General features: G+C 35.5%; 1 protein-coding gene across 1 annotated transcript; it reads left to right on the top strand.

The window, feature by feature from the left end:
• Nucleotides 1–398: 398 nt before the first annotated feature.
• LOC137824173 (albumin-1) lies at nt 399–1,076 on the top strand. Its single transcript, XM_068629658.2, has 2 exons — nt 399–534; nt 645–1,076. Exons 1-2 carry the CDS (start codon nt 483–485, stop codon nt 977–979), a joined length of 387 nt encoding a protein of 128 aa, XP_068485759.2. The 5' UTR covers nt 399–482; the 3' UTR covers nt 980–1,076.
• The last annotated feature ends 18,629 nt before the right edge of the window (nt 1,077–19,705 follow it).

The raw sequence follows: 19,705 nt of genomic DNA, 5'->3' as shown, positions 1-19,705 counted from the left end.
ATCTATTAAATGTGTTTATGAGCACCTGTCTAAAATATAAACCTGAATTAAAACTAGAGCTTATAAAAGAATAGTTTGAATCTATTTCTAGCAAAAGTTATCCTTTCAAATCTTAATTTTTTTAAAATTACTACCTCATCAGCAACTGATTCTTTGACACATCCATTTCTTTGATTATCAAAAAATTGATACTCTTATAACAAACGAAACAAAATTGTACCAATAAATTTTCCGTGATTGGTTCTGAAATAATTGCTGCTTAAAATAATTTTGTGTGTGCTGATATATTAAAACTCAGAAAAAGTAAAAATAAATTAATATTTTATTCATTTTTAATTTAAAAATATTATTATGTTATTATAAATAGTATCAAATATTTTTTTTTACTGCCAAGAACAGTGGCCTAATTTCTATAAATTGTTACATGCAAGAAGGCACAGTAACACACCACAAACTCAGAATAACAACTGCAAAATCAAATAATGGCTTTTCTTAGGCTTGCTCCTCTGGTTCTCTTCTTCCTTGCAACTTCCTGTATGTAACTTCCCATTCTTCATCATTTCATTTCTGTTTATATATTTGAGATCTACACAAAATTATTATACATACTTCATTTCTTCTGACTTTTAAAATTTCATTTTTAGTAATGTTTTCGATGAAGAACATAGAAGCTGCAGACTGTTCAGGTGCTTGTTCACCGTTTGAGATGCCACCATGCGGGTCACGTGACTGTCGTTGTGTCCCTGTTGCACTAGTTGCTGGTTTCTGCATTTATCCAGTTCATCTTTCATCATCAGTGGCAAAGATGATAGATGAACATCCCAACATATGTCAGTCAGATGAAGAATGCATGAAGAAAGGAAGTGGAAACTTCTGTGCTCCTTATCCCAATCACTATATGGATTATGGTTGGTGCTTTAACTCTGATTCTGATCAACTTAAAGGCTTCTTGGCCATGCCTAGAGCAATCTCCAAGTAATGTGTATGCCTGTGAAAAGTGGTCATGCATAGTCATGCATGCATGATGCATCTATTGCTATAAATAAAATGAAAGTGTTTCATCCTACTCATACTTACTTAAGAAATGAAAATGTTGTGATATTTTCTGTTGTCAGTTCATAGCATATTTTGTAAAGTAACACATAACTCACATTCTTAAACTAATAAAGAGATCCCAATACGCTTAGAAACCCAGAAAAATAATGGACCTGCATAACAAAAAGCTTAGCCCCATAAATAATAATGGAGTTGCTTAAGGAGCAGCAGCAGAAGGTTGAATTAACAGTGGTGAAGGCCTCAAAACCAGCACGCCATTGCCTCCTGCATCCTATGTAGCATTGCTCATCATACTGTGTTTGTATGAAATCTCAAACATCCAAATTGCACATGTTCACTACGTACTCTGCGTGAACAATTACTTCATTCTTTTGGAAGATATTGATATTTTATATGTCTTTTCAAGATATTGACGAATAACTATTTATTTCAAATTTTGATGAAAATGAGATGTGAAAACAGTTCTATCCAAATTCTAACGCCAAAAGTTCTTCTCAATAAATATCATAGTTTATCTACATTAGTAAATAGTTCCCCGTGAAAGTGATTTTGTGTTGGGGTTCCTTTTTGTCCCAATGCAATCATAATTGACCGAAATAATTTTGCTTCAAAGAAGCTAAATAATTGCTCTCTTTTTATTGCAAGGCCGCAAGATACATATTAAATAATTGATGTAAACTAATTTAAATTTATTAAAAACTTATTAATTAATTATTCTTATTTTTATTAAAACTATTATGAATATAGTACCGTGTTCTTAGGTACTGTATTTAATGCAAACAATTTCTTCATCGATTATCTGTTATTCTACACGATGCATTGTGAAAAAGGTTCCATACCCGTTAAATGTAGATTAAGATGAATTTGAAGGTGTGTTTCGTGTTTGGATTTGTGTGTATGAGAAGCACATAATCGATTATATGAGTTTTTTTAGTTTATAATGAATTATACTTGGAATTTAATTGATTTTGTGAATTTTTTGAATTGATAATCGATTATGATTCACATATACTTGGCACATAATCAATCATCACCTTTTTTACTGATAATTGATTATACTTTGTCCATAGTTCATTATGTTGTTGTTTTAAGTAAATAATGGATTATCATTTTTACGAAATTGTTTATGATTCTTATTACAGTAAATGAAGATGAATATTTCTTGTCTGATGTGATGCTTTAGTGTAGCGTACGTAATCGCACGTAATCGTAATGAAGAAAGAGGGGTTTTGATGAACCCTAATTGTAGAGAAAAATAAATATAAAAGAAACTTTTATTCACTTGTCTATTAGAGAGTAAAATACATGGTGTATATATAAGAAAAAGATTAAGATCTAGCTGAAACAGAAAAAGGAAAGTTGGGTCAAACAAACAAAGCCCAATAATAATAAAAAATAGAAAATTAAATATATTAACAGTTCTACACGGTTACTAGTTTCATTGTTTCATATGATACATTGGATGAATCTTGTTATATATAGTTTCGGATTGGGAAATTCTTTTTGGATTTATATGGTTCCCATCGGTTTTTTTTTGTTAAGGATCAAATTTATATGATTGGTTACTATTTCCAAATCGTATGCCTTCATTGTGAAAGAAAAACTATAGGAGTATAAATGTTCATTAGTTTTTTATAATGTCTAGTGGTGTTATGTTCATGTTGTTTCAAGAAAGATTGTTGTGTGTTTCTACATGATTTGATACTTTGGTTCTAATTTTTCCTTTTTTAATATATTTTTAGAGGATGTTTCATCCTCCTTATTTGTACCACTGTCTTATTGAATAAATTTATCGTATTATAGTTTTTTATCAAGAAAAAAAAAATAAAAATATTTAAAAAATGTCTTAACCCTTATAAAAAAAATTCACAGCGATAAATTTCTTTTATATCTTCTGCCACCAAAAAGCACAAAAGACCCGTGATAACCTATAGTGAATCAACAACCCTAATTAGTTAACATGATATTAAATGAAGTATTCATCTAGACGTTCTAATAGGAGATTAGTATTAAGTATTTAGGTATAAAGGTTGGACTACCCCTGAAATGATCTCTATTTATTTATTTATTTTTTATTATTGATAAAAAAATTTAAAATAATGTACTTTTCCCTTCAGGTTTCCCGTATAACAATCCTTACCATAGACTGTATGATTACGACATGGAAGGATCGGAGGGAGAGGGAAGTGAGGAGGGAAACTAAAGAATTAGAAATTAAGTGAAAGAGAAGAGGAAAGTGATAAAAAAAAGAAAAAAGAAAATTTAAAATAAATATAGATTATTTTAGTGAGATTTAAAATAAATCTTTAGAATTTAAAATCTCTAGTAATTAAACCCAATTATGGAGTTATACTAACCTTTGTTGAAAAACCTCCACTAAATATATATATATATATATATATATATATATATATATTTTGTTAGTGATCTTTGCATGTATTCTTTAAATGATATTAACACATAATAGATTATATATAGTATAAATTCGTACTCATCCTTTATTATGTGTTAAAACTTGTTAGACTAGGAACATTATAGTACAAAGATAACCTAAAAAACGTTATCACAATAAATATTTTTTTTCCTTATTTTATTAATAACATAAAAATTATACTTTTATTTTAATTTATATAAAAAAAAAGTAATTTTAGTATTAGTACAAGATTGATGCAAATAAAAAAAATAGTCAATGCTAGACATTGAGTTTGAGCACGAGTTGATTTTAAGAACAATTACCACTAATAGCATCGACTTAAGTGATATTATATATAAAAAAATTTAAATATTCATCAAATTTAAGGACTAAATAATCTTAAATAATATAAATTTAAATAATTATTAAGATATAGTGTTGATGGGATTGACACTAGTTAAATAAAATATTAATTAATACTATTTTAACTTCCACATTATAAATTGTAAAATAAATAATTAACTTTAAGTGGAAACATTGGTTATAGCCTCTAATTTAATTTTCAAATCAATTCCATTTTCAGTTTTAAATTAACTTTCAATATCAAATCTCCAATTTGATTATGCATGTAAAATAATGGAAACAATTAATTGAATACATCTAATGACTCCAATGACATATATAAAATGAGAAAACTTATGACAATTAATTGTAACCTTATAACATAATTATGATGTTAGGTATATGATATCCCCACTTAGATTGTGAAAATCAATGTATTAGAGATAGATATTTGTTTTTATTTTGTATGTACCACATGATTAAGGCAAAAGGGAATTTATCACCTAGTAAGGGTATATGTGAAATGAATATATACTTAGAATAAGAAACCAAAAACAATTTTGTACTCTAGATTTTGGTTGAGATTTGAGTACCAAATTCGTTCCAAAAGATTAATAATAATTTTTTTTATCGATCATTGCCAGGATTGAAAGCAAGGTTCGTTTGTTTGTGAAACTGTTTAATTTTTTTTCATGAGTGAATACTCGTCTGTTTGACCTGAAATTCGTCGCGTTTTGTCTCAAATTCAATGGAGATTCATACGTACAATTTCAGGAAAAAACTATTTCGGGAGAATTTTTCAGAAATTTGTGCAAACCACGGCTATCGTCTACCAAAACTTGTGAAATTCCGCCCAACTTTCTACAATTTTGTTTTGGGTCTGTATTGCGCTGAAAAAATTCACACAAGTACTTTCATATCAATTTTGCACTCAGGTAAGGAGGCACGTCCATAAATAAATCACAAAAAGAAATAGGGGGAAGAAAAACCACGACATTTTTGTTTTCGGAAAACCAGTTTTATTCACTCTCGGTCTTGGACTTACTATGCCTTACTCCTTGAGTATTTTTGTCGAAAATTTTTACCAGATGTTCGTCACTGTGTCTATTCTGCTTAGGCTGATATTTGAGCCCCAGATTCGTCCCAAGAGATTGGAAATGAATTTTTTATCGATCACTGCAGAGGGTTGAAATGAAGCTTCGTTTGTGTGTGAAACTGTTTGATTTTTTTCGTGGGTGAATACTCATCTGTTTGACGTGAAATTTGTTGCATTTTGTTCCAAATTCAGTGGAGATTCTTATGTGAAATTTCAGGAAAAAACTATTTCGGGAGAATTTTTCAGAAATTTTGTGCAAACCAAGGCTATCCTCTACCAAAACTTGTGAAATTCTACCCTACTTTCTCCAAATTTTTTCTGGGTCCGTATTGTGCTGAAAAAATTCACCCAAGTACTTTCATATGTTGTTTGCACCAAGGTAAGGAGGCACGCCCATAAACAAATCATAGAAAGAAGATACGAGGAAGAAAAGCCAGAATGTTTTGTTTTCGGAAAACCAATTTTTTCACTCTTGGTGACTTACTATGCCTTACTCCTTGAGTATTTTGGTCAAAAAAATTTACTAGGCGTTCGTCACTGTGTCTATTCTCTTTTGGCTGAGATTTGAACCCCAGATTTGTCCCAAGAGATTGAAAATAGATTTTTTATCGATCACTGCCAGGGTTGAAAGGAAGCTTTGTTTGTGTGTGAAACTGTGTGATTTTTTTCGAGGATGAATACTCATCCGTTTGACTTGAAATTTGTTGCGTTTTGTCCCAAATTTAGTGGAGATTCTTACGTGGAATTTCAGGAAAAACTATTTCGGGAGAATTTTTCAGAAATTTTGTGCAAACCAAGGCTATCCTCTACCAAAACTTGTGAAATTCCGCCCTACTTTCTACAATTTTGTTTTGGGTTCGTACTGCGCTGAAAAAATTCACACAAGTACTTTCATATGTTGTTTGCACCCAGATAAGGAGGCATGTCCATAAACAAATCACAAAAAGAAGATACGGGAAAGAAAAGCCAGGACATTTTGTTTTTGGAAAACTAGTTTTGTTCACTCTCGGTCTTGACCTTACTACGCCTTACTCCTTGGGTATTTTGGTCGGAAATTTTTACAAGGCGTTCGTCACTCTGTCTATCGAGTTTTGGCTGAGATTTAAACCCTAGATTCGTCCCACAAGATTGGCAATAAATTTTTTATCCATCACTGCCAGGGCTGAAAGGAAGGTTCGTTTGTGTGTGAAAGTGTTTGACTTTTTTCGTGGGTGAGTACTCATCCGTTTGACCTGAAATTCATCGCGTTTTGTCCCAAATTCAGTAGAGATTGTTAGGTGGAATTTTAGGAACAAACTACTGAAATATTTCAGGATAATTTTTCAGAAATTTCGTGCAAACCAAGGCTATCGTATACCAAAACTAGTGAAATTCCGCCCTACTTTCTACAATTTTGTTTTGGGTCCGTATTGCGCTAAAAAAATTCACACAAGTACTTTCATATGTTGTTTTCACCCAGGTAATGAGACACGTCCATAAATAAATCACAAAAAGAAGATAGGGGGAAGAAAAGCCAAGACATTTTGTTTTCCGAAAACCAATTTTTTTCACTCTCGGTCTTGGACTTACTATACCTTATTCCTTGAGTATTTTGGTCGGATATTTTTACCATATATTCTTCACTGTGTCTATTCTCTTTTGGCTGAGATTTGAGCCCCAGATTCGTTCCAAGAGAATGGAAATAAATTTTTTATCGATCACTGCCAGGGTTGAAAGGAAACTTCGTCTGTGTGTGAAACTGTTTCATTTTTTTCGTGGGTGAATACTCATCCGTTTGACCTGCAATTTATTGCGTTTTGTCCCAAATTCAGTGGAGATTCTTACGTGGAATTTCAGGAACAAACTATTTCGGGAGAATTTTTCAGAAATTTTGTGCAAACCAAGGCTATTGTATACCAAAACTTGTCAAATTCCGCCCTACTTTCTACAATTTTGTTCTGGGTCCGTATTGCGGTGAAAAAATTCACAATAATACTTTCATATGTTGTTTGCAATCAGGTAAGGAGGCACGTCCATAAAAAAATCACAAAAAGAAGATACGGGGAAGAAAAGCCAGGACGTTTTTGTTTTTGAAAAACCAATTTTGTTCACTCTCGGTCTTGAACATACTATACTTTAGTGCTTGAGTATTTTTGTCGGAAGTTTTTACCAGACGTTCGACACTGTGTCTAATGAGTTTTGGCTGAGATTTGAGCCCTAGATTTTTCCCAATAGATTGGCACTAAATTTTTTACCGATCACTGCTAGGTTTGAAAAGAACCTTCGTTTGTGTGTGAAATTGTTTGATTTTTTTCATGGGTGAATACTCACCCGTTTGACTTGTAATTTGTCTCGTTTTGTCCCAAATTCAGTGAAGATTCTTACGTTGAATTTCAGGAAAAAACTATTTCAAGAGAATTTTTCAGAAATTTTGTGTAAAGCAAGGCTATCCTTTACCAAAATATGTGAAAATTCGCCCTACTTTCTGCAATTTTATTCTGGGTCCGTATTGTGCTGAAAAAATTCACACAAGTACTTTCATATATTGTTTGCACCCAGGTAAGGAGGCACTTCCATAAACAAATGACAAAAACAAGATATGGGGAAAAAAAGCCAGGACGTTTTGTTTTCGGAAAACCAGTTTTGTTCACTCTCGATCTAGGACTCACTAAGCCTTACTCCTCGGGTATTTTGGTTAGAAATTTATACCAGACGTTCGTCACGGTGTCTATTAAGTTTTGGCTGAGATTTGAGCCCCAGATTAGTCCCACAAGATTCACAATTAATTTTTTATCGATCACTGCCATGGCTGAAAGTAAGATTCGTTTGTGTGTGAAAATGTTTGATTTTTTTTTCGTCGGTGAATACTCATTCGTTTGACCTGAAATTTTCGCATTTTTTCCCAAACTCAGTGGAGATTCTTATGTCGAATTTCAGGAAAAAACTATTTCCAGAGAATTTTTCAGAAATTTTGTGCAAACCAAGGCTATATCCTCTACCAAAACTTGTGAAATTTCGCCCTACTTTCTGAAATTTTATTCTGCGTCCCTATTGCGCTGAAAAAAGTCAACCAAGTACTTTCATATGTCGTTTGCACCCAGGTAAAGAGGCACGTCCATAAAAAAATCACAAAAAGAAGATACGGGGAAGAAAAGACGAGACCTTTTCTTTTCGGAAAACCAGTGTTGTTCACTCTCGGTCTGGGACTTACTGCGCCTCACTCATTGGGTATTTTGGTCTGAAAGTTTTACCAGACGTTCGTCAGTGTGTCTATTGAGTTTTGGCTGAGATTTGAGCCCCAGATTCGTCCCACAAGATTGGCAAATAAATTTTTTATTCATCACTGTCACGGCTGAAAAGAAGGTTCGTTTGTGTGCGAAACTGTTTCATTTTTTTTGTGGGTGAAAACTCATCCGTTTGACCTGAAATATGTGGCGTTTTGTCCGAAACTCAGTGGAGACTCTTACGTGGAATTTCAGAAAAAACTATTTCTGGAGAATTTTTCAGAAATTTTGTGCAAACCAAGGCTATCCTCTACCAAAACTTGTGAAATTTCGCCCTAGTTTCTGCAATTTTTTTCTGGGTCTGTATTGTGCTGAAAAATTTCAAACAAGTACTTTCATATGCTTTTTGAACCCAGGTAAGGACGCACGTCCATAAAAAAATAACAAAAAGAAGATACGGGGAATAAAAGTCGGGACCTTCTGTTTTCGGAGAACCTGTTTTGTTCATTCTCGGTCTGGGACTTACTACGCCTTACTCCTTTAGTATTTTGGTCTGAAATTTTTACCAGACGTTTGTCAGTGTGTCTGTTGAGTTTTGGCTGAGATTTGATCCCCAGATTCGAACCACAAGATCGGAAATAAATTTTTTATTCATCACTCCCAAGGCTGAAAGGAAGGTTCGTTTGTGTGCGATACTGTTTGATTGTTTTCGTGGATGAATACTCATCTGTTTGACCTAAAGTTTATGGCGTTTTGTCCCAAACTCAGTGGAGATTCATACGTGGAATTTCAGGAAAAAACTATTTCCAGAGAATTTTTTAGAAATTTTGTGCAAACCAAGGCTATCCTCAACCAAAACTTCTGAAATTTCGCCCTACTTTCTGCAATTTTATTCAGGGTCCGTATTGTGTTGAAAAATTTCACACAAGTACTTTCATATGTTGTTTGCACCCAGGTAAGGAGGCACGTTCGTAAATAACAAAGAGAGGATACAGGGAAGAAAACTCGGGACCTCCTTTTTTCGGAAAACTTGTTTTGTTCACTCTCGGTCTGGGACTTACTACGCCTTACTCCTTGGGTATTTATGTCTGAAATATAAACTAGACGTTCGTCAGTGTGTCTGTTGAGTTTTGGCTGAGATTTGATCCCCAAATTCGAACCACAAGATCGGCAATAAATTTTTTATTCATCACTGCTAGGGCTGAAAGGAAGGTTCGTTTGTGTGCGAAACTGTTTGATTTTTTTCGTGGATGAATACTCATCCGTTTGACATGAAATTTATGGCGTTTTGTCCCAACTCAGTGGAGATTCATATGTGGAATTTCAGGAAAAAAACTACTTCCTGAGAATTTTTCATAAATTTTGTGCAAACCAAGGCTATCACATACCAAAACTTGTGAAATTTCGGCCTACTTTCTGCAATTTTATTCAGGGTCCGTATTGCGCTGAAAAATTTCACACAAGTACTTTCATATCTTATTTGCACCCAGGTAAGGAGACACGTCCGTAAGCAAATAACAAAAAGAAGATACGGGGAAGAAAAGTCGGGACATTCTGTTTTCGGAAGACCTGTTTTGTTCACTCTCGGTCTGGGACTTACTACGCCTTACTCCTTGGGTATTTTGGTCTGAAATATTTACCAGACGTTCATCAGTGTGTCTGTTGAGTTTTGGCTGAGATTTGATCCCCAGATTCGAACCACAAGATTGGCAATAAATTTTTTATTCATCACTGCCAGTGTTGAAATGAAAGTTCATTTGTGTGAGAAACTGTTTGATTTTTTTCGTGGATGAATACACATCAGTTTGACCTTAAATTTATGGCGTTTTGTCCCAACTCAGTGGAGATTCATACGTGGAATTTCAGGAAAAAAACTACTTCCTGAGAATTTTTTATAAATTTTGTTGAAATCAAGGCTATCCTCTACCAAAACTTGTGAAATTACGCCTTACTTTCTGTAATTTTATTCAGGGTCCGTATTGCGCTGAAAAATTTCACACAAGTAGATTCATATCTTGTTTGCACCCAGGTAAGGAGGCACGTCCGTAAAAAAATAACAAAAAGAAGATACAGGGAAGAAAAGTCGGGACCTTCTGTTTTTGGAAAACCTGTTTTGTTCACTCTCGGTCTGGGACTTACTACGCCTTTCTCCTTCGGTATTTTGGTCTAAAATATTTACCAGACGTTCGTCCGTGTGTCTGTTGAGTTTTGGCTAATATCTGATCCCCAGATTCGAACCACAAGATTAACAATAAATTTTTTATTCATCACTGCCAGGGCTGAAATGAAGGTTCGTTTGTGTGCGAAATTGTTTGATTTTTTTCGTGGGTGAATACTCATCCGTTTGACCTGAAATTTGTGGCGTTTTGTCCCAAACTCATTGGAGATTCTTACGTGGAATTTCAGGAAAAAACTATTTTCGGAGAATTTTTCAGAAATTTTGTGCAAACCAAGGCTATCCTCCACCAAAACTTGCCAAATTTCACCCTACTTTCTGCAATTTTATTCTGGGTCAGTATTGCGCTGAAAAAATTCACACAAGTACTTTCATATGTTGTTTGCCCCCAGGTACGGAGGCACGTTCTTAAACAAATAACAAAAAAGAAGATACGGGGAAGAAAAGCCGAGACCTTCTGTTTTCGGAAAACCTGTTTTGTTCACTCTCGGTCTGGGACTTACTACGCCTTTCTCCTTCGGTATTTTGGTCTGAAATATTTACCAGACGTTCGTCAGTGTGTCTGTTGAGTTTTGGCTAAGATTTGATCCCCAGATTCGAACCACAAGATTGACAATAAATATTTTATTCATCACTGTCAGGGCTGAAAGAAAGGTTGGTTTGTGTGCGAAACTGTTTGATTTTTTCGTGGGTGAATACTCATCCGTTTGACATGAAATTTGTGGCGTTTTGTCCAAAACTCAGTGGAGATTCTTACCTGAAATTTTAGGAAAAAACTATTTGCAGAGAATTTTTCAGAAATTTTGTGCAAACCAAAGCTATCCTCTACCAAAACTTGTGAAATTTCGCCCTACTTTATGCAATTTTATTTTGAGTCCGTATTGCGCTGAAAAAATTCACACAAGTACTTTCATATGTTCTTTCCTCCCAGGTAAGGAGGCACGTCCGTAAACAAATCACAAAAAGAAGATACGGGGAAAAAAGTCGGGACCTTCTGTTTTCGGAAAACAAGTTTTGTTCACTCTCGGTCTTGGACTTACTACGCCTTACTCCTTGGGTATTTTGGTCTAAAATTTTTACGAGACGTTCATCAGTGTGCATGTTGAGTTTTGGCTGAGATTTGAGCCCCAGATTCGTCCCACAAGATTGACAATAATTTTTTTATTCATCACTGCCAGGGCTAAAGGGAAGTCTCGTTTGTGTGCGAAACTGTTTGATTTATTCGTGGATGAATACTCTTCCGTTTGACCTGAAATTTGTGGCGTTCTTTCCCAAACTCGGTGGAGATTCTTACGTGGAATTTCAGGAAAAAACTATTTCCGGAGAATTTTTCATTAATTTTCTGCAAACCAAGGCCATCCTCTACCAAAACTTGTGAAATTTCGCCTTACTTTCTGCAATTTTATTCAGGGTCCGTATTGCGGTGAAAACTTTCACACAAGTACTTTCATATGTTTTTTGCACCCAGGTAAGGAGGCACGTCCCTAAAGAAATAACAAAAAAGAAGATACGGGGAAGAAAAGCTGGGACCTTCTGTTTTCGGAAAACTAGTTTTGTTCATATCTGGTCTTGGACTTATTACGCCTTACTCCTTGGGTATTTTGGTGTAAAATTTTTACGAGACGTTCATTAGTGTGTATGTTGAGTTTTGGCTGAGATTTGAGCCCCAGATTCGTCCCACAAGATTGACAATAAATTTTTTATTCATAACTGCCAGGGCTGAAATGAAGGTTCGTTTGTGTGAGAAACTGTTTGATTTTTTTCGTGGATGAATACTCATCCGTTTGACCTGAAATTTATGGCGTTTTGAACCAAACTCAGTGGAGATTCATACGTGGAATTTCAGGAAAAAACTATTTTCGGAGAATTTTTCATAAATTTTGTGCAAACCAAGGCTATCCTATCAAAACTTGTGAAATTTCGCCTTACTTTCTGCAATTTTATTCTGGGTCCGTATTGCGCTGAAAAAATATACACAACTACTTTCATATGTTGTTTCCACCCACGTAAGGAGGCACGTCCGTAAACAAATCAGAAAAAGAAGATACGGGGAAGCAAATTCGAAACCTTTTGTTTTCGGAAAACCAGTTTTGTTCACTCTCGGTCTTGGACTTACTACGCCTTACTCCTTGGATATTTTAGTATAAATTTTTACGAGACGTTCATTAGTGTGTATGTTGAGTTTTGGCTAAGATTTGAGTCCAGGATTCATCCCACAAGATTGACAATAAATTTTTTATTCATCATTGCCAGGGCTGAAATGAAGGTTCGTTTGTGTGAGAAACTTTTTGATTTTTTTCGTGGATGAATACTCATCCGTTTGACCTGAAATTTATGGCGTTTTGTCCCAAACTCAGTGGAGATTCATACATGGAATTTCAGGAAAAAACTATTTCCGGAGAAATTTTTATAAATTTTGTGCAAACCAAGGGTATCCTCTACCAAAACTTGTGAAATTTCGCCCTACTTTCTGCAATTTTATTCAGGGTCCGTATTGCGCTGAAAAATTTCACACAAGTACTTTCATATTTTGTTTGCACCCACGTAAGGAGGGACGTCCGTAAACAAATAACAAAAAAAAGATACGAGGAAAAAAAGTCGGGACCTTCTGTTTTCGGAAAACCTGTTTTGTTCACTCTCGGTCTGAAACTTACTACGCTTTACTCCTTGGGTATTTTGCTCTGAAATATTTACCAGAAGTTTGTCAGTGTGCTTGTTGAGTTTTGGCTGAGATTTGATCCCCATATTCGAACCACTAGACTGGCAATAAAGTTTTTATTCATCACTGCCAGGGCTGAAAGGAAGGTTCGTTTGTTTGCGAAACTGTTTGATTTTTTTCGTGGGTGAATAATCATCCGTTTGACCTGAAATTTGAGCCGTTTTGTCCCAAACTCAGTGGAGATTCTTACGTGGAATTTCAGGAAAAAACTATTTCCAGAGAATTTTTCAGAAATATTGTGCAAACCAAGGCAAGGAGGCACGTCCGTAAACAAATAACAAAAAAGAGGATACGGGGAAGAAAAGCCGGGACCTGTTGTTTTCGGAAAACTAGTTTTGTTCATATCCGGTCTTGGAGTTACTACGCCTTACTCCTTGGGTATTTTGGTCTAAAATTTTTACGAGACGTTCATCAGTGTGTATGTTGAGTTTTGGCTGAGATTTGAGCCCCAGATTCGTCCCACAAGATTGACAATAAATTTTTTATTCATCACTGCCAGAGCTGAAATGAAGGTTCGTTTGTGTGAGAAACTGTTTGATTTTATGTGTGGATGAATACTTATCCAATGACCTGAAATTTATGGCGTTTTGTCCCAAACTCAGTGGAGATTCATACGTGGAATTTCAGGAAAAAACTATTTCCGGAGAATTTTTTAAAAATTTTGTGCAAACGAAAGCTATCTTTTACCAAAACTTGTGAAATTTCGCCCTACTTTCTGTAATTTTATTCAGGGTCCGTATTGCGCTGAAAAATTTCACACAAGTACCTTCATATCTTGATTGCACCAAGGTACGGAGGCACGTCCGTAAACAAATAACAAAAAGATGATACGCGGAAGAAAATTAGGGACATTCATTTTTCGGAAAACCTGTTTTGTTCACTCTCGGTCTAGGACTTACTACGCCTTACTCCTTGGGTATTTTGGTTTGAAATATTTACTAGACGTTCGTCAGTGTGTCTGTTGAGTTTTGGCTGAGATTTGATCCCCAGATTCGTCCCATAAGATCGGCAATAAATATTTTATTCATCACTGCCAGGCCTAAAAGGAAGGTTCGTTTGTGTGCGAAACTGTTTGATTTTTTTCGTGGGTGAATACTCATTCGTTTCACCTGAAATTCGTGGCGTTTTGTCTCAAACTCATTGGAGATTCATACGTGGAATTTCAAAAAAAAACTATTTCTGGAGAATTTTTCAGAAATGTGGAAACCAAAACTATCCTCTACCAAAACTTGTGAAATTTCTCCATACTTTCTGCAATTTTATTCAGAGTCCGTATTGCGCTGAAAAATTTCACACAAGTACTCTCATATGTTGTTTGCATCCAGGTAAGGAGGCACGTCCGTAAACAAATAGCTAAAAGAAGATACGAGGAAGAAAAGTCAAGACCTTCTGTTTTCGGAATACCTATTTTGTTCACTCTCGGTCTGGGACTTACTACGCCTTACTTCTTGAGTATTTTGATCTAAAATTTTTACCAGACGTTCATCACTGTTTCTTTTGAGTTTTGACTAAGATTTGATCCCCAGATTCGAACCACAAGATTAGCAATAAATTTTTTATTCATCACTGCCAGGGCTGAAAGGAAGGTTCGTTTGTGTGCGAAACTGTTTGATTTTGTTCGTGGGTGAATACTCATCCGTTTGACCTGAAATTTGTGGCGTTTTGTCCCAAACTCAGTGGAGATTCTTACGTGGAATTTCAGGAAAAAACAATTTTCGGAGAATTTTTCAGAAATTTTATGCAAACCAAGGCTATCTACCAAAACTTGTCAAATTTCACCCTACTTTTTGCAATTTTATTCTGGGTCCGTATTGCGCTGAAACACAAGTACTTTCATATATTGTTTGCACCCAGGTAAGGAGGCACGTCCATAAACAAATCACAAAAAGATGATACGGGGAAGAAAAACGGGACCTTTTGTTTTCGGAAAACCTCTTTTGTTCACTCTCGGACTAGGACTTACTACGCCTTACTCCTTGGGTATTTTGGTCTGAAATTTTTACCAGACGTTCGTCAATGTGTCTTTTGAGTTTTGGCTGCGATTTGAGCCCCAGATTCGTCCCACAAGATTGGAAATAAATTTTTTATTCATCATTGTCAGAGCTGAAAGGAAGTTTCGTTTGTAAAATAACTGTTTGATTTTTTCCGTGGGTGAATACCCATCCGTTTGACCTGAAATTTGTGGCGTTTTGTCCCAAACTCAGTGGAGATTCTTATGTGGAATTTAAGGAAAAAAGAATTTTCGCAGAATTTTTCAGAAATTTTTTGCCAACCCAGACTATCCTCTACCAAAACTTGTGAAATTTCGTCGTACTTTCTGGAATTTTATTCAAGGTCCGTATTGCGCTGAAAAATTTCACACAAGTATTTTCATATGTTGTTTGCACCTCGGTAAGGAGGCACGTCCATACACAAATCACAAAAAGAAGATACGGGGAAGAAAAGTTGGGACCTTCTGTTTTAAGAAATCCAGTTTTGTTCACTCTCGGTCTGGGACTTACTACTCCTTACTCCTTGGGTATTTTTGTCTGAAACTTTTACTAGACGTTCGTCAGTGTGTCTGTTGAGTTTTGGATGAGATTTGAGCCCCAGATTCATCCCACAAGATCCGCAATAAATTTTTTATTCATCATTGTCAGGACTGAAATGAAGGTTCGTTTGTGTGCGAAATTGTTTTATTTTTTTCGTGGGTGAATAGTCATTCGTTTGACCAGAAATTTGTGGCGTTTTGTCCCAAACTGAGTGGATATTCTTACCTGAAATTTCAGGAAAAATCTATTTCCGGAGAATTTTTCAGAAATGTTGTGCAAACCAAGGCTATCCTCAACCAAAACTTGTGAAATTTCGCCCTACTTCCTGCAATTTTATTCTGGGTCCGTATTGCGCTGAAAAATTTCACACAAGTTCTTTCATATGTTCTTTCCACCCAGGTAAGGTGGCACGTCCATAAAAAAATCACAAAAAGAAGATACGGGGAAAAAAGTCGAGACCTTCTGTTTTCGGAAAACAAGTTTTGTTCACTCTCGGTCTTGGAGTTACTACGCCTTACTCCTTGGGTATTTTGGTCTAAAATTTTTACCAGACGTTCACCAGTGTGTCTGTTGAGTTTTGGATGAGATTTGAGCCCCAGATTCGTCCCACAAGATTGACAATAAATTTTTTATTCATCACTGCCAGGGCTGAAAGGAAGGTTCGTTTGTGTGCGAAACTGTTTGCTTTTTTTTCGTGGGTGAATACTCATTCGTTTGACCTGAAATTTGTGGCGTTTTGTCCCAAACTCATTGTAGATTTTTACGTGGAATTTCAGGAAAAAACTATTTCCGGAGAATTTTTCAAAAATTTTGTGCGAACCAAGGTTATCGTCTACCAAAACTATGGAAATTTCGCCCAAGTTTCTGCAATTTTATTTTGGGTCCGTATTGCGCTGAAAAATTTCACACAAGTACTTTCATATGTTGTTTGCACCCAGGTAAGGAGGCACGTCCGTAAACAAATCACAAAAAGAAGATACGGGGAAGAAAAGTCGGGACCTTCTATTTTCGGAACACCAGTTTTGTTCACTCTCGGTCTGGGACTTACTACGCCTTACTCCTTGGGTATTTTGGTCTGAAATTTTTACCAAACGTTCGTCAGTGTGTCTATTGAGTTTTGGCTGAGTTTTGAGCCCCAGATTTGTCCCACAAGATTGACAATAAATTTTTTATTCATCACTGCCAGGGCTGAAAGGAAGGTTCGTTTGTGTGCGAAACTGTTTGATTTTTTTCGTGGGTGAATACTCATCCGTTTTGTTGAACCAAGTGGTGTTCAAGTTTTGAAGAATCCAAATCCTTTGAAGGATGTTGAAGCCTCTGCTATGCTTGATGTTGCTGTGCTGGTTTATTTTAGTTTTAGGGTAGTTTATATGTTGTAATCCAGCCTTTGGTTAAATCTAAAGCATTGGCATTCTCAATCTTTGTGAAAGTAAAATGTTTTCAAACTAAGTTAAAACAACCGATTGGTTTGTCAAAACAACCGAATGTTTGTGCTTAGGTGTTTTGAGAAATGGATTGAAAATTGTTTTTAAAATGTTTGAACTGTTAAGTACCAAAACAACCGATTGATTCGAGGAAACAACCGATTGTTTGTTTTGGGACCATAACAGAAAAACTGTTTTCTGTTTGACTGAGCTTTAAATGATTTAACTGCTTACGCTCCAGTCATTAAATGCTTTGACCAATCTTTTAATGCAATTTAAGAGTTTGTTAAGATTTGATAACAAACTACATCTTTGAATATATTCAGAAAAACATATTTGCAAAAAAGAATCTTTGACAAGTTTTTGCTAAGAGTTTTTGAGTTTTTCAAAGAGCTGAGATTGCTAAGAGTTTGTGATTGCTCAAAGTGTATGGAATAGGATTTTGCTTGTATTGATTTCAGATTATCTTCTGTAACAAGTGTAATCCTTGTACTCTGTTGAACAAGTATTTGTTTCTGTGTTTTGCTGAGATTGGCTGTGTGTTCTTGAGGGGATCAAGATCAGCAATCTTGGTGTAGGTGTGTTGACCAAGGAGAGTGTGTTTCTTGAGGTGTTCAAGGTCATTCTCTTGGTTATTGTGTAAGTGATCAAGGTGTGATTGCTTAGTGGATTTCCTCAGGGTTTCTGAGAAGACTGGATATAGCTCTGGGTTTGGAGTGAACCAGCATAAACAACTGTGTACAATCTCTTTATCCCTATCTCTTTAAATTCAGTTTTGTTATTTGATAACTGGTATAAACAACCGATTGTTTCGGTAAAACAACCGATTGTTTTTTCCAGTATTGTGCTTTTGCTTTATGTTTTGAAAAACTTATTTCTTAATCAAGGTTTTCTTGAAGTATTTTCATTCTAAGCTTAAAAGTTTCTGGAAATCTTTCTTAAACAATTCACACCCCCCCCTCTCGTTTAAGGCCATATATTCTAACAATTGGCATCAAGAGCTTGGTTATTGAAAGTTATTCAAGTTGATCTAAAAGTCTTTTTTCTATGGCTAGAAAACTATCTTTTGAGGAGGGTGCTTCAATCTACAAACCACATTTATTCTGTGGATTGAATTATAAGTTTTGGGAAGCAAGAATGAAAATCTTTATTGGATCTATTGATCAAAGAATTTGGGATTCAATTGAGAATGGTCCTTACATTCCAAAGTTCAAAAGGGATAATTCTTTCATTGCAAAACCTTTGTCTAAATGGACAAATGATGAATGTAAGATGACTCAGCTTGATCAGTCTTCTCAAAACATTATAGCTTCTGCACTAGATACTAATGAATTTTTCAAGATATCAAAGTGCAAAACTGCTAAGGATATGTGGGATACACTCAAGGCTGCTCATGAACCAAAGGAAGCAATGACAAAGAGTCAACAAAGAAGGAAAAGAAGGCAAAATAAGAAAAGCCTCAATCTTTGCTTCATGGCCAGAAGGGAGGATGACTGACGAACCAAGGCTATCCTCTACCAAAACTTGGGAAATTTCACCCTACTTTTAGCAATGTTATTCTGGGTCTGTATTACGCTGAAAAAATTCACACAAGTACTTTCATATGTTGATTGCACCCATGTAAGGAGGCACGTCCATAAACAAATCACAAAAAGAAGATACGGGGAAGAAAATTCGGGACCTTTTGTTTTCGGAAAACCAGTTTTGTTCACTCACGGTCTGGGACTTGCTACGCTTTACTCCTTGGGTATTTTGATCTGAAATTTTTACCAGACGTTCGTCAGTGTGTCTGTTGAGGTTTGGCTGAGATTTGAGCCCCAGATTCCTCCTACAAGATTGGGAAATAAATGATTTATTCATCACTCCCAAGGCTGAAAGGAAGGTTCGTTTGTGTCCGGAACTGTTTGATTTTTTTCGTTGGTGAATACTCATCCGTTTGACCTGAAATTTGTGGCCTTTGGTCCCAAACTCAGTGGAGATTCTTACGTGGAATTTCAGGAAAAACTATTTCCGGTGAATTTTTCAAAAATTTTGTACAAACCAAAGTTATCCTTTACCGAAACTTGGGAAATTTCGCTCTAGTGTTTGCAATTTTATTCTGGGTCCGTATTACGCTGAAACAATTCACTCAAGTACTTTCATATGTTGTTTGCACCCAGGTAAGGATGCACGACCCTAAACAAATCACAAAAAGAAGATACGGGGAAGAAAAGCTGGGACCTTTTGTTTTCGGAAAACCAGTTTTGTTCTCTCTCGGTCTGGGACTTACAACGCCTTACTCCTTGGGTAGTTTGGTCTGAAATTTTTACAAGACGTTCGTTAGTGTGTCTGTTGAGTTTCGGCTTAGATTTGAGCCCCAGATTTGTGCCACAAGATTGGCAAATAAATTTTTTATTCATCACTGTCAGGTCTGAAAGGAAGGTTTGTTTGTGTGCAAAACTGTTTGATTTTTTTCGTGGGTGAATACTCTTCCGTTTTACATGAAATTTGTGGCGTTTTGTCCCAAACTTAGTGGATATTCTTACGTGAAATTTCGGGAAAAAACTATTTGTAGAGAATTTTTTACAAATTTTGTGCAAACCAAGGTATCCTCTACCAAAACTTGAGAAATTTCACCCTACTTTCAGCAATTTTATTCTGGGTCCGTATTGCGGTGAAAAAATTCAGACAAGTACTTTCATATATTATTTGCACTCAGGTAAGGAGGCACGTCCGTAAACAAATCACAAGAAGAAGATACGGGGA

Source organism: Phaseolus vulgaris, chromosome 11 (assembly GCF_051622355.1).
Source record: "Phaseolus vulgaris cultivar YP4 chromosome 11, ASM5162235v1, whole genome shotgun sequence".
NCBI lineage: Eukaryota > Viridiplantae > Streptophyta > Magnoliopsida > Fabales > Fabaceae > Phaseolus > Phaseolus vulgaris.
This window is presented reverse-complemented; position numbering and strand designations above follow the sequence as displayed.